The sequence below is a fragment of the Neofelis nebulosa genome, chromosome 8 (assembly GCF_028018385.1).
Source record: "Neofelis nebulosa isolate mNeoNeb1 chromosome 8, mNeoNeb1.pri, whole genome shotgun sequence".
Taxonomy (NCBI): domain Eukaryota; kingdom Metazoa; phylum Chordata; class Mammalia; order Carnivora; family Felidae; genus Neofelis; species Neofelis nebulosa.
Window position 1 is genome coordinate 18,526,723 of NC_080789.1, and position 14,250 is coordinate 18,540,972.

General features: G+C 40.4%; 1 protein-coding gene across 3 annotated transcripts in view; it reads right to left on the reverse strand.

Moving 5' to 3' along the window:
• Positions 1 to 14,250, reverse strand: part of STAB2 (stabilin 2) — a 167,169-nt gene that overhangs the window by 145,983 nt on the left and 6,936 nt on the right. For all 3 annotated transcript variants that reach the window (XM_058741583.1, XM_058741582.1, XM_058741581.1), the window contains exon 3: positions 13,733 to 13,848. In XM_058741583.1, the coding sequence (XP_058597566.1) occupies positions 13,733 to 13,848 (116 nt within the window). The remainder of the gene's footprint in view (positions 1 to 13,732; positions 13,849 to 14,250) is intronic.

The following is a 14,250-nucleotide window of genomic DNA, read 5'->3' on the forward strand; positions in this document are numbered from 1 at the left end:
CTTTAATTTTTTCTACTATATTCTTTACCTTTGTATAATTTTTTTTTCAAATTCTATTTTACTCCCATCATCTCATTTTAGTCTACTTCAGTGTATTCACTTTTTCAAATTCTCAAATGATTTCCTTTTTTTTTCTTTCCCCCTTTTTTTCCTCTAATCTGTCAAACCACTTTCAACACCCAGACCAAAACACACCTAGGATCTAGCATCATCTATTCTATTTGTGTGTGTGTGTGTGTGTTTAATTTTTTAATTTCAATTTTTCTACCTCATTAATTCCTTTTCTCCCTTCAAAATGACAAAACAATGTAATTTACCCCTCAAAAAAAGAGCATGAAGAAATGACAGCCAGGGATTTAACCAACACAGATACAAGCAAGATGTCTGAACCAGAATTTAGAATCACAATAATAAGAATACTAGATGGAGTCGAAAATAGATTACAATCCCTTCCTGCAGAGATAAAAGAGGTAAAAAATAGCCAGAATGAGGGGCGCCTGGGTGGCGCAGTCGGTTAAGCGTCCGACTTCAGCCAGGTCACGATCTCGCGGTCCGTGAGTTCGAGCCCTGCGTCGGGCTCTGGGCTGACGGCTCGGAGCCTGGAGCCTGTTTCCGATTCTGTGTCTCCCTCGCTCTCTGACCCTCCCCCGTTCATGCTCTGTCTCTCTCTGTCCCAAAAATAAATTAAAAAACGTTGAAAAAAAATAGCCAGAATGAAATTAAAAATGCTACAACTGAGATGCAATCACGGATGGATGCAGCGGCAGCAAGGATGAAGGAGGCAGAACAGAGAATCAGCAAATATAGAGGACAAACTTATAGATAATAATGAAGCAGAAAAAAGAGGGGGATTAAGGCAAAAGAGCACAATTTAAGAAATTAGAGAAATCAGTGATTCATTAAAAAGGAACAATATCAGAATCATAGGAGTCCCAGAGGAGGAAGAGAGAGAAATAGGGGTAGAAGGGTTATGTGAGCAAATCATAGTGGAAAACTTTCCTAACCTGGGGAAAGACACAGACATCAAAATCCAGGAAGCACAGAGGACCCCCATTGGATTCAACAAAAACAGACCATCAACAAGGCATATCATAGTCAAATTCACAAAATACTCAGGCAAGGAGAGAATCATGAAAGCAACAAGGGAAAAAAAGTCCCTATCCTACAAGGGAAGACAGATCAGGTTTGCAGCAGACCTATCCACAGAAACTTGGCAGGCCGGAAAGGAGTGGCGGGATATATTCAGGGTGCTGAATCAGAAAAATATGCAGCCAAGAATTCTTTATCCAGCAAGGCTGTCATTCAAAATAGAAGGAGAGATAAAAAGTTTCCCAGACAAACACAAATTAAAGGAGTTTGTGACCATTAAACCAGCCCTGCAAGAAATTTTAAGGGGGACTCTCTGAGGGGAGAAAAGATGAATATATACATACATCACACACACACACACACACACACACACACACACACATATGTATAAATACCAAAAGTAACAAAGATTAGAAAGAACCAGAAAACACCATCAGTAACTCCAACTTTACAAGCATCATAATGGCAATAAATTCATATCTTTCAGTACTCACTCTAAACGTCAATGGAGTCAATGCTTCAATCAAAAGACATAGGGTAACAGAATGGATAAGAAAACAAGATCCATCTATCAGCTGTTTACAAGAGACCCACTTTAAACCTAAAGACACCTTCAGATTGAAAATAAGGGGATGGAGAACCATCTATCATGCTAATGGTCAACAAAAGAAAGCTGGAGTAGCCATACTTATATCAGACAATCTAGACTTTAAAATAGACTGTATCAAGAGATGCAGAAGGGCATTATATCATAATCAAGGGGTCTATCCACCAAGAAGACCTAACAATTGTAAACATTTATGTGCCAAATAGGGAAGCACCCAAATATATAAATCAATTAATCACAAACATAAATAAACTCATTGATAGTAATACCATAATAGTAGGAGACTTCAACACCCCACCCACAGCAAAGGACAGATCATCTAATCAAAAATGAACAAGGAAACAATGGCTTTTAATGACACACTGGACCAGGTGGACTTAACAGATATATTCAGAACTTTTCATCCTAAAGCATCAGAATATACATTCTTCTCCAGTGCACATGGAACGTTCTCCAGAATAGACCATATACTGGGACACAAATCAGCCCTAAGTAAGTACAAAAAGATCGCGATCATACCGTGCATATTTTCAGACCACAACTGTAATGAAATGTAATGAAACTGTAAATCAACCACAAGAAAAAAATTGGAAAAATAACAAATACTTGGAGACTGAAGAACATCCTACTAAAGAATGGATGGGCCAATCAAGAAGTTAAAGAGGAAATTAAAAAGTATATGGAAGCCAATGAAAATGATAACACCACAACCCAAAACCTCTGGGACACAGCAAAGGTGGTCATAAGAGGAAAGTATATAGCAATCCAGTCCTTCCTAAAGAAGAAAGAAAGGTCTCAGATACACAACCTAACCTTATGCCTTAAGGAGCTGGAAAAAGAACAGCAAATAAAACCTAAAACCAGCAGAAGACAGGAGATAATGAAGATTAGAGCAGAAATTAATGATATAGAAAACAATAACAACAACAAAAAAACCCAGTAGAACAGATCAATGAAACCAGAAGCTGGTTCTTTGAAAGAATTAACAAAATTGATAAACCACTAGCCAGTTTGATCAAGAAGAAAAAGGAAAGGACCCAAATGAGTAAAATCAAGAATAAAAGAGGAGAAATCACAACCAACACAGCAGAAATAAAAACAACAATAAGAGAATATTATGAGCAATTATATTCCAATAAAATGAGCAATCTGGAAGAAATGGAGAAATTCCTAGAAATATATACACTACCAAAACTGAAACAGGAAGAAATAGAAAATTTGAACAGATCCATAACCAGTAAGGAAATCAAATTAGTAATCAAAAATCTCCCAAAAAACAAGAGTCCAGGGCCAGATGGCTTTCCAGGGGAATTCTACCACACATTTAAGGAAGAGTTAACACCTATTTCTTGAAGCTGTTCCAAAACAATAGAAATGGAAGGAAAACTTCCAAACTCTTTCTATGAAGCCAGCCTTACCCTGATTCCAAAACCAGACAGAGACCCCACTAAAAAGGAGAACTATAGACCAATTTCCATGATGAACATGGATGCAAAAATCCTCAATAAGATATTAGCCAACTAGATCCAACAATACATTAAAAAAATTATTCACCACGACCAAGTGGGATTTATACCTGGGATGCAGGGCTGGTTCAGTATCCACAAAACAATTCACATGATTCATCACATCAATAAAAGAAAGGACAAGAACCATATGATCCTCTCAATAGATGCAGAAAAAGCATTTGACAAAATACAGCATCCTTTCTTGATAAAAACCCTCAAGAAAGTAGGGATAGAAGGCACATACCTCGAGATCATAAAAACCATATATGAATGACCCAACGCTAATATCATCCTCAATGGGGAAAAACTGAGAGCTTTCCCCCTAAGGTCAGGAACAAGACAGGGATGTCCACTCTCGCCACTGTTATTCAACATAGTATTGGAAGTCTTAGCCTCTGCAATCAGACAACACAAAGAAATAAAAGGCATCCAAATCGGCCAGCAGGAGGTCAAACTTTCACTCTTTGGTGATGACATGATACTCTATATGGCAAACCCAAGAGATTCCACCAAAAAACTGCTAGAATTGATTCAGGAATTCAGCAAAGCTGCAGTATATAAAATCAACGCACAGAAATCAATTGCATTTAGAAATCCGATACACCAACAATGAAGCAACAGAAAGAGAAATCAAGGAATCGATCCCATTTATAGTTGCACCAAAACCCATTAAAAACCTAGGAATAAATCTAACCAAAGAGGTGAAAAATCTATACACTGAAAACTATAGAAAGCTGATGAAAGAAATTGAAGAAGACACACACACACACACACACACACACACACACACACACACAAAATGGAAAAAGATTCCATGCTCCTGGATAGGAAGAACAAATATTGTTAAAAATGTCAATCCTACCCAAAGCAATCTACATATTCAATGCAATCCCTATCAAAATAATGCCAGCATTCTTCACAGAGCTAGAACAAATAATCTTAAAATGTGTATGGAACCAGAAAAGACCCCGAATAGCCAAAGCAATCTTGAAAAAGAAAACCAAAGCAGGAGGCATCACAATCCCAGACTTCAAACTATACTACAAAGCTGTAATCATCAAGACAGTATGGTACTGGCACAAGAACAGACACTCAGATCAATGGAACAGAATAGAGAACCCAGAAATGGACCCACAAATGTATGGGCAACTAATCTTTGACAAAGCAGGAAAGAATATCCAACAGAATAAAGACAGTCTCTTCAGCAAGTGGTGCTGGGAAAACTGGACAGCGACATGCAAAAGAATGAACCTGGACCACTTTCTTACACCAGACACAAAAATAAACTCAAAATGGATGAAAGACCTAAATGTTAGACAGGAAACCATCAAAATCCTCAAGGAGAAAACAAGCAAAAACCTCTTTGATCTTGGCCGCTGCAACTTCTTACCCAACACATGTCCAGAGGCAAGGGAAACAAAAGCAAAACTGAACTACTGGGACCTCATCAAAATAAAAAGCTTCTGCACAGTGAAGGAAACAATCAGCAAAACTAAAAGGCAACCGACAGAATGGGAGAAGATATTTGCAAATGACATATCAGATAAAGGGTTAGTATCCAAAATCTATAAAGAACTTATCAAAATCAACACCCAGAAAACAAATAATCCAGTGAAGAAGTGGGCAAAAGACATGAATAGACACTTCTCCAAAGAAGACATCCAGATGGCCAACCGACACGTGAAAAAATGCTCAACATCACCCATCATCAGGAAAATACAGATCAAAAGCACAATGAGATACCACCTCACATCTGTCAGAATGGCTAACATTACCAACTCGGGAAACAATAGATGTTCGCGAGGATGCGGACAAAGAGGATCTCTTTTGCATTGTTGGTGGGAATGCAAGCTGGTGCAGCCACTCTGGAAAACAGTATGGAGGTTCCTCAAAAAACTAAAAATAGAACTACCCTACGACCCAGCAATTGCACTACTAGGCATTTATCCAAGGGATACAGGTGTGCTGTTTTGAAGGGACACATGCACACCCACGTTTATAGCAGCACTATCAAAAATAGCCAAAGTATGGAAAGAGCCCAAATGTCCATCTATGGATGAATGGATAAAAAACATGTGGTATATATATATATATACAATGGAAATACAATGGAGTATTACTCGGCAATCAAAAAGAATGAAATCTTGCCATTTGCAACTACGTGGATGGAATTGGAGGGTATTATGCTAAGTGAAATTAGTCAGAGAAAGACAAAAATCATAGGACTTCACTCATATGAGGACTTTAAGAGACAAAACAGATGAACATAAGGGAAGGGAAACAAACATAATATGAAAACAGGGAGGGGAACAAAACATAAGAGACTCATAAATATGGAGAACAAACTGAGGGTTACTGGAGGGGTTTTTGGGAGGGGGGATGGGCTAAATGGATAAGGGGCACTAAGGAATCTACTCCTGAAATCATTGTTTCACTATATGCTAACTACTTTGCATGTAAATTAAAAAAAAATTTTTTTTTAAATTAAAAAAAAAAAAGAGAACACGGGGCACCTGCGTGGCTCAGTTAAGCATCTGACTCTTGGTTTCAGCTCAGGTCATGATCTCCAGGGTTTGAGTTCAAGCCTTGCGTTGGGCTCTACGCTGGCAGCATGGAGCCTGCTTGGGATTCTCTGTCTCCTTCCCTCTCTGCCCCTCCCCACTCGCACTGTCTCTGTCTCTCTCAAAATAAATAAATAAACTTAAAAAAAAAAAAAAAAAGAGAACAATCCATTAGCTCATCATGTGCCCTAATGCTAGGTTTAGAAAATGTAGTCAATGTCCCCTTAAATAAACAATGAAACCTGACTTCTGTTTAGTCCTTAGAGATGTCCTTTTCTATGATTGGACTCACCAGAAAGGAAAACAGGGGAAGACAGTAGAATTGGAAAGGGCTACTCTTGAACACATGGTTAAAGTCCCTCAGTTTTCTACCTTTGATCTCTGAACCTTTTCATCTGAATACTTCAGTATAGTTCTGGAACAAGGATGTTCAGGAAGCGTTTCTTCAGGGCCACATCACCATTTGGCAGACTGTTACTGAACACCTTCATGGGCCAGATGTTGGTCTTAAAAAGACCAACTTGACTTGGTTTTGTCTCCTTTCCGTGCTGTTCTTTTCATTGTTATTGTTAGCAGTCTAAGCCTTGGATGACATGCCAAGGTTTACAATTACATCACATGTAGTGCCCTTGGCATTTCACCCCACGAAGTGTTAACGATAGGCATTTTACCTAAGAGGATGTGGAAGCGAGGTAGGGCCTCAGTCAGGACCGTTAATGAGGTCACACGGCTGTCAGACTTGGAGATGGCAATTCCCACTGAGCTCTGACTTTAAAGGCTCAGAATTGTGCTTCTCTATGTGGACGGCTTAAAATTATTTTCCGTGGTTTACATGTGTTTACAAACCATTCATTTAATTAAGTAATCAAGATTCAGTGAATGCCTACAATTATTTTCAAGGCTGTTAATGTTTTCTCTTTGTGTTTTCACAAGAAAGTGAAATGAGATTTAGCCTGAACAGAAAAGGGGCCTTCATTCCTGTTGCTATGGGCAGGAAGGGGCTGGTGAGGCCAGCTTCAGTGCTCTAGACTTATTTCTAAAGAGGTGTCTCAACACATACTTCTCATTGAGATGAGCAGCTCACTTTATTCAGGTCCCATTGGGTGTCTGCCTGTGGGTGAAGGCATCTACTGGTTGAGTATTAATTTGCTGTCTCCTTGAAATCTTCCTGATCTTCAACATCACATATTCTGCAGAGGAGGGAAGGCTTTCTCTTAGCAGGTATATCATCCTGGCCCAGCCCTGTCTCCAGTGGCTTGTGATCCATGCGCTAAAGGCCAAGGTGAATCCTTACAGTTATGGACTGAATGTCTGTGCCAGCCCAAATTCATATGCTAAAGTCCTAAACTCCAACAGGATGGCACTTGGAGGTGGGGCTTTGGGGAGGTCATTAGGTTTAGATGAGATCATGAGGGTGGGGACTCCATGAAGGGATTAGTGTCCTTATAAGAAGGGAAAGAGGGACCAGAGCACTTTCTCTTTCTCTGCCTCATGGGGACAGAAGAGCTTCACCCGGAATCAAATCTGTAGCATCTTGTTTTTTTAATTTTCTTTTTAATTTTAATTTTTTTATTTGAGAGAGAGAGAGAGAAAGTTCAAGAGGGGGAGAGGGACAGAGGAAGAGGGAGAGAGACAGAAAAAGAGAGAGAGAGAGAATCTTAAGCAGGCTCCATGATCAGCACAGAGCCCAATGCAGGGCTTGATCCCATGACCCTGGGATCATGACCTGAGCTGAAATCAAGAGTTGGACGCTCAACCAACTGAGACACCTAGGCACCCTGTAACCTCTTGATCTTGGACTTCCCGGCCCCCAGAACAGTGGGAAATAAATGTCTGTTGTAATGGTATTCTTTTATAGCAGCCCACGCAGACTGATGTTTATCTTCCCCACATTTCTTTTTGTTTTTGAAAATTTTTAAGTTTATTTATTTATTTTGAGACAGAGAGAGACAGAACACACACAGGGGAGGGGCAGAGAGGGAGGGAGAGAGAGAATCCCAAGCGGACTCTGGGATGTGGGGCTTGAACTCACAAATCTCGAGATCATGACCTGAGCTGAAACCGAGAGTCCGACGCTTAACGACTGAGCCACCCAGGCTCCTCTCCCCACATTTCCGAAGAGCAGGCCTTTGGTTTGGCCTGAGGTATCAGAGTGGCCCATAGAGTCCACAGAAGGGCAGACAATGGTGGGAAGAAAAATAATAGACCTAAGGGCCATAAGCTACATAAAAACTGGGATACACAGAAACATCTTCAACCAGGCTGCCAGCACTGTGAGTTATCAGCCTGACAACAGACGGACAGAATTCGTTGAGCATTTACTGTCGCTAAGTACCTTACATGCACAGTCTCATTCTCACAACAACTGAGGAAGGCATGGATGCTGTTGACATCATTATCATCATCATTATCTTCAGGTGATAGATAAGAAAACTGAGGCCCAGAGAGGTAGGTAACTTGCCCCAAATCACATGATTGGTAAGTGCTGGAATGGGCATTGCAGTCAGGCCTGACTCAAGATTTTGAGTCCTGAACCACGAAGCCAGAGCGTACAAGAGCAGTACCTTAGAATAAAAAATCTAACCAAGACACATCCACCGGAATAAAGAGGCCAGCCAGTGATCTGAGAACCACAAAAGACAGACATGGTAACTAGCATATTCTCAACACCTGCCATCTTTCAGGCGCATCCTAAGTCCTATGTATGTATGAGCTCACCTAATCCTCAGCACGACTTTGGAGGTAGCCGTATTGGCATCATTATTTCCATTTTGTCGATGAGAAAACTAAGGCCGAAGGAAGGGTTTACCAGATAAAATGTAGGATGCCAGTTAAATTTGAATTGCAGATAAAACAATGAATAATTTTTTAGAATAAGTATGTCCCAAACACTATGCATGTATGTTATTTCTCTGTAATTATTTTAACTGGGTGTCCTCCATTGTCATTTACTGAATCTGATAGCCCTACAGAGAGAGTAAGGAACTTGCAAGGTCCCTGAACAAGAGTATGGGGCATGCTGGGACCAGAGGCCGATCCGACTTTGGGGTCTGTGAGCCATCTTACTGTAAAACCACATGTCCTCTCAGTTAAAGGTTAGAACGAGAGGGAGCCCAGGGGTCACGGCATCGACTCCAGGCAGCGACAGGCATCTGGCTAATGGTGGAAGCAAGTTTTCTAGGAGAAGGCTAGAGAGAGGCAGGCAGCTTTCCCAGCAGTTGACTTGGCAAAACCAGCAGTCATTTGGGGAAACAGGGGAGAGTAGCGGGTTAGAGCTGGGTCTCTCCCATGAGACATGCCCTTTGCACTTACCAGCTGGCTGCCTTCAGGCAAACTGCAAAGCTCCTCCCAATCCCCAGGTCCTCTGTGGGGCTCTCAGGTATGACTGATTCTCCTCGTCTGCTTTTGTGTCTCTTTCTTATATTAACCTGTGAGCTCCTTGGGGGTAGGGACTAGACCTATCTATTATATATGTGATTATGTGCAGCATATAGTCGGTGCTCAATAAATGCTTGATTTTTATGAGTTGGCCAACCCTGGAGGGAACTTTGGGAAAAAGACAGCCGGAGGGTGGGAGTACAAAGGGTGTGCACTTTATATCCTAAGCTGAACGGTTTAAGTTCAAAATTTATGAAATGACTTGTTCAGTTTTTAAATAAAAATGTTAAGGCCAAAGTGTCAACTTTATTCCTGTCTCTCAAATCAGTTTCAACCACCTCAGGTCCTCATTATGAAGAAAGATGATAACATTGATGTTCTAGCAACCATACTTGAAAAGATATTACAGAATGTGCTATAAGAGCACATTTCTGATGCACTGTGAGGCTCAAATAGCTGATAAAACTCTTTTAGGTCATTATCACATTTCCTGTTGGTTACTAGATACTCTGGTGGTCTCTTGTGTTGGGACTTTCCTCACGCAGGAGGCTCACCTGTTATAAGCTGTCAGCAAATCATCAGCAGTTCTGTTTCTTTAAAGGAAGATAATAAACTTCCTGGGCAGCAAGATCTTGGCCAAAGTCCTCCCTGTAATTTTCTCTCCCAATGAACACCAGAAATGCCTACTTCGTCACGTGACCACCTTTGTTTAAAAGCTTGGCTCACAGTGTTCAGGCAGAGACTATGCACCACTTATAGCTCTGGCTGAAATTGTCTCCCTGGGAAACTGATGTGAAATAGGTTCCTCGTGTGAACGCAGCTTTATTTCTTACTCAAAGCCGAAAGGAGTGTGCCTAGAAGACTGGTTTCAAATCTGTAGAAGTCCGTTATTTACAACCTGTGCAGTGAATGGCAAGAAACATAGAACAGGAAAGAAAGAGATCTGGAAACACAAATAATACAGCAGAAGAAAAAATGCATGTGCAGAATTTGATGACGCTGCCCTCAAAAAGAAGAATCAAGACCATTTCCCTTTGAAGTAATCAGGTTGTTTTGGCCACAGTCCAATTTCTGTGTAACCCTTTTGCCTGCATTCTTTTTCCATTACTTTGAGTTGTTGCCCAAATCAGTTAATGTTCATGGTGGAATAAAAAGAACTGGGATGTTCCAATAAAAAAAAAAAATCTATTTCCTCTCAAGTAGGATATTGGTTGTTGAAATGTGATTGTTTCAACATTAAAAATATGTTTTTGTGCTATAGAATAAAGACTTCTATGTGCTGATCTGATAGAGCAGTACAAGTTTTAATGAGGGACAAGCAAGTTAAATCTGGGTAGAAACAACTTCCTTATGTCAGGATGACATATCTTTTTTTCCCCCCCAAGTGAGAATTTATGCCTTATTCTTAATTTCAGCAGACGATGAGTAATTTTTTCTCATTGTGCTTTTTTGTGTTTTCTGATTTTTCAGAATTGAAACAAGCGTTATTTTCTAGTTGGAATAAGGCACTCTTAAAACAGTTTTAGAAGTAACCCAGAGGTATCCAGAGTGAATGTATTTGTTGATGCTTTGAAAAGGAACTGGATGCCATGATTGCCTTGGAAAGAAGGCCATTCCAGGGCTTGGGCTTCCTCAAAAAGATGTATGGGCACACGTCAGCAGCTCTGAAATGGCCTTATCCTTGCGGAAATGTCGAGCGATAGGCAAGATCTCACTTGTCATCACCACAGAATGTGAGAGGTGAAATATACAGCCAAGTAGAACATTTATCTCTTTCCTGAACTAAAGGAAGGAAGCCTTTGGAGACATTTGGTATGTTTGGAAGATGCAGATAAAGGGAAGTGTCCTTTTGCTCCAACAAGAGGATAGAAGAATGACCATCTGTCCGGTCCCTGCTTTTCACATCCTTTGCTTCTCGGACCTCAAGACGCAGCAGAAGGAAATGTGTGACCCCTCGAGGAACCGCACACACTCAGTGGCAGGCAGGAGCCTTGCCCCATTCGCGCCTGGCACATTGTGATGGCATGAAGCCCACTGAAGATTTTGGATCCCGTTTGCCTGCTCACGTTTAGGAGTTACCTGCTGTTTAAGAAGGGCTCAAAGAAAGAATGCCACTTTATTTGGCTTTCATTTCAGTAACAGTCTGTTTTGACTGTTACTCATTCATTTATTTATAAAACATTATTAAAGTGCCTTCTTTGTGTCCCTCTGTCAAGCACTCTCATCTACATTAATATTTTAATATTACTACAGGTTTGTAGAGTAGGACTTTGTACCCCCATTTGGCATGGCAGCAATTAACTCGCCCAGTGACACAACTGGATTCAAGCCAAAACGTGGGAGCAGGACTAGTGTCTTTTTGTCCCCCTGGCTGTGGGGGACATTCTTTCTGTTCTGTTCTGTTGCATATTGCCATTCCTTCTGTTGCACATGCTGACTTTGGTTGCTGTATCCTGGGCAAAGCCTTGTCTACAGGGGGTCTGTTCAATAACAGCATCAGATTAGTTTTTGTGGGTTAGAAAGAGAAAAACCAACCTAAAAGTTTTTGTATCATATCAGGATGTCTCTAAGAACTGAATGTGAGCGTGATCACATCTGGAGCTAAAAAAGGTCTTGAAATCTGGAAGGGTGGGTTAATCACTTGATTCTGTTGTAACACACGATCACGCAGTGCCCCCATGCTGGTGTGAACCCGACAGAACAGTCAATAGAGAGAAGGCCAGGATTTCCTGAACCCCAACCTTGACCTCTCCAGGATAAGGAGCATAACCCAGTAATTGACTGGGAGGGCTAAAGGGACCTACCAATCAAGTGGGAAGTTAGAAACACATTTGGAGGATCTCCCTTTCCTTTCTTTCTTTTTTAATAAGCTCTGTTCCAGCAATGGGGCAGAGTAGAAAGACAGCAGGCTTTGGTGACAGGCAGCCCTGAACTTGAACTTGCTTTATCATTGATCAGGCCAAAAGAAATTGGTAAGATATCATCTTTAAATCTCTGATTCCTCACAGGCGAAATGGAGATAAAAATGTCTAACTCAAAGATGTGTTTTAACAATTAAAGGAGGTAATACAGGCTGATACCTCTCTGGTGCTTAATGTCAGAAATGTTGAATAAATGGAAGTTATTATTCATTTTATCATTAGTTTAAACAACAACAACAACAGTGTAAGGGGAACCTGGGTGGCTCAATTGGTTAAATATCAGACTCTTGATTTCAGCTCAGGTCATGATCTTACGGTTCGTGAGTTCCAGCCCCACATCAGGTTCCTCACACTGACAGTGCAGAGCCTGCTTAGGATTCTCTCTCTCTCTCCCTCTTTCTCTGCTCCCCCGCTCCCGCCCTGCTCGCTTGCTCTCTCTCAAGATAACTAAATGAACTTAAAAAAAAAAAAAGCAGTGTCAACATCAGGCAAGAAGGGCTCGACTGTTTAGAAGTCACATGGGAAAAAAAAAGACCAGGGAAATGAGCTAAACCGTTTAGGGTTTCCTATATGTGACAGAAAGAAGTTTCTATTTTGCTATTTTGTTCTTTCTCTATACCTTTCTAAACTTTGCAAGCTGTGTGCAATTTGCTAGTATTATTTTAGTCAGAAAAAAAGAAAAGCAAAAGAGAACTTATCTCTCTCCTTAAATGGATTCTTTTTTTTAAAGTTTATTTATCTTGAGAGAGAGAGAGAGAGAGAGAGAGAATGTGAGCAGGGAAAAGACAGAGAGAGAAAGAGAGAGAGAATCCCAAGCAGGCTCCATGCTGTCAGCAGAGAGCCCGATGCAGGGCTCAAACTCACAAACGATGAGATCATGACCTGAGCTGAAACCAAGAGTCAGATGCTTAACCAACTGAGCCTTCTTGGCGCCCCTCTCCTTAAGTGGATTCTTAAGGAGATGTTTCATTATGCTGAAAAATGGGGAAAAATGGTAAATGCATGAATTAAAATGTCTGATTTTTTACTATCCAAGGGGAAAAAAAGAGATTTTTCATAATTTGCTTATCCTAGCAAGGACCTAGTTACTACTTGAGTGTTAACATCCTTAATCATGATAGAAGTTCAATTTTAGCTCACAAATGTTATGCTTGACCACAGGAGTCTAACGATACCATTGGCTCAGATTTGGCTAGTAGTTTTTCTTACAGTGGAACTGGTCCTTATAGAGTTTGATTCCATCTTAAGATTAAAGTTTTAGTAGATTTAACTATTATTTCTGTTGTCAAACAATAACTACGTTCTTTGAGATGCTATAATAAAATCTCACCTTAAAGAAAATTGTACTTGGGGTTATAGTAGCCCAGAAGTCTTACATCCTCTCTATGATCAGTTATCTTTTTTATAAAAATGGATATCCTTTCAATTGTCCCTTTTTCTGACTTGTAAGGGAATTCTCTTAAAGAGAGATCTCTAACTGGAGGAAAGCAGATTTCTTTGTAAAAGCTGACAGGGCAAGAAAGATTTTCTACATATAGACTGAGATGGAATTTTCTAAAAAAGGTGCTGACACTCTCCTTTTATCAGACTTCCTTCCTTTCAATTTTCTGTGAAATGGGACACTGAAAATCAAGTATCAAAGTCCAAGAAAAGTGCTGTGCCACTTACCCATGCAGTCTGGGCCCCAATGGCCTGGACAGCACTGAGGTTGGACATAGTCCTTCCTACAGATATGGCGGCATCCAGGGAGAGACAGCGAATACTTCCTGATTTCAAAGGTGTACCTTAGAGAGGAAGGAGAAGACATAAACCCATGATCAGAGCAATTCAGTTAACTCTGGGCAGTGGGATTTTCCTAGATTTTTATTTAGGTCTTTCTTTACACTTGCCTATATGTTGAAAAACATAGATTGAACAGAATTTTGCTGTCTAGGGAGAATAAAACTTAATCATGATTTACCTTTAATTGTATAAAATGGATGACAATGAAAATAAAGGTGAAATATCAGAGCACAACGAAAATAAAGGTGAAATGATGTCAGAAGTGGGGCTGGTAGATAAAGGAAATAGTGTTAAGCTCTGGGTACATGTTACCAGTGGACGTCACACTTGTCGCAGCTAATACAAGAAGGAAAAGATCGTAGGTTCTGGGATGCACAGGATCTCTGGATCAAACTGCCTAGGAT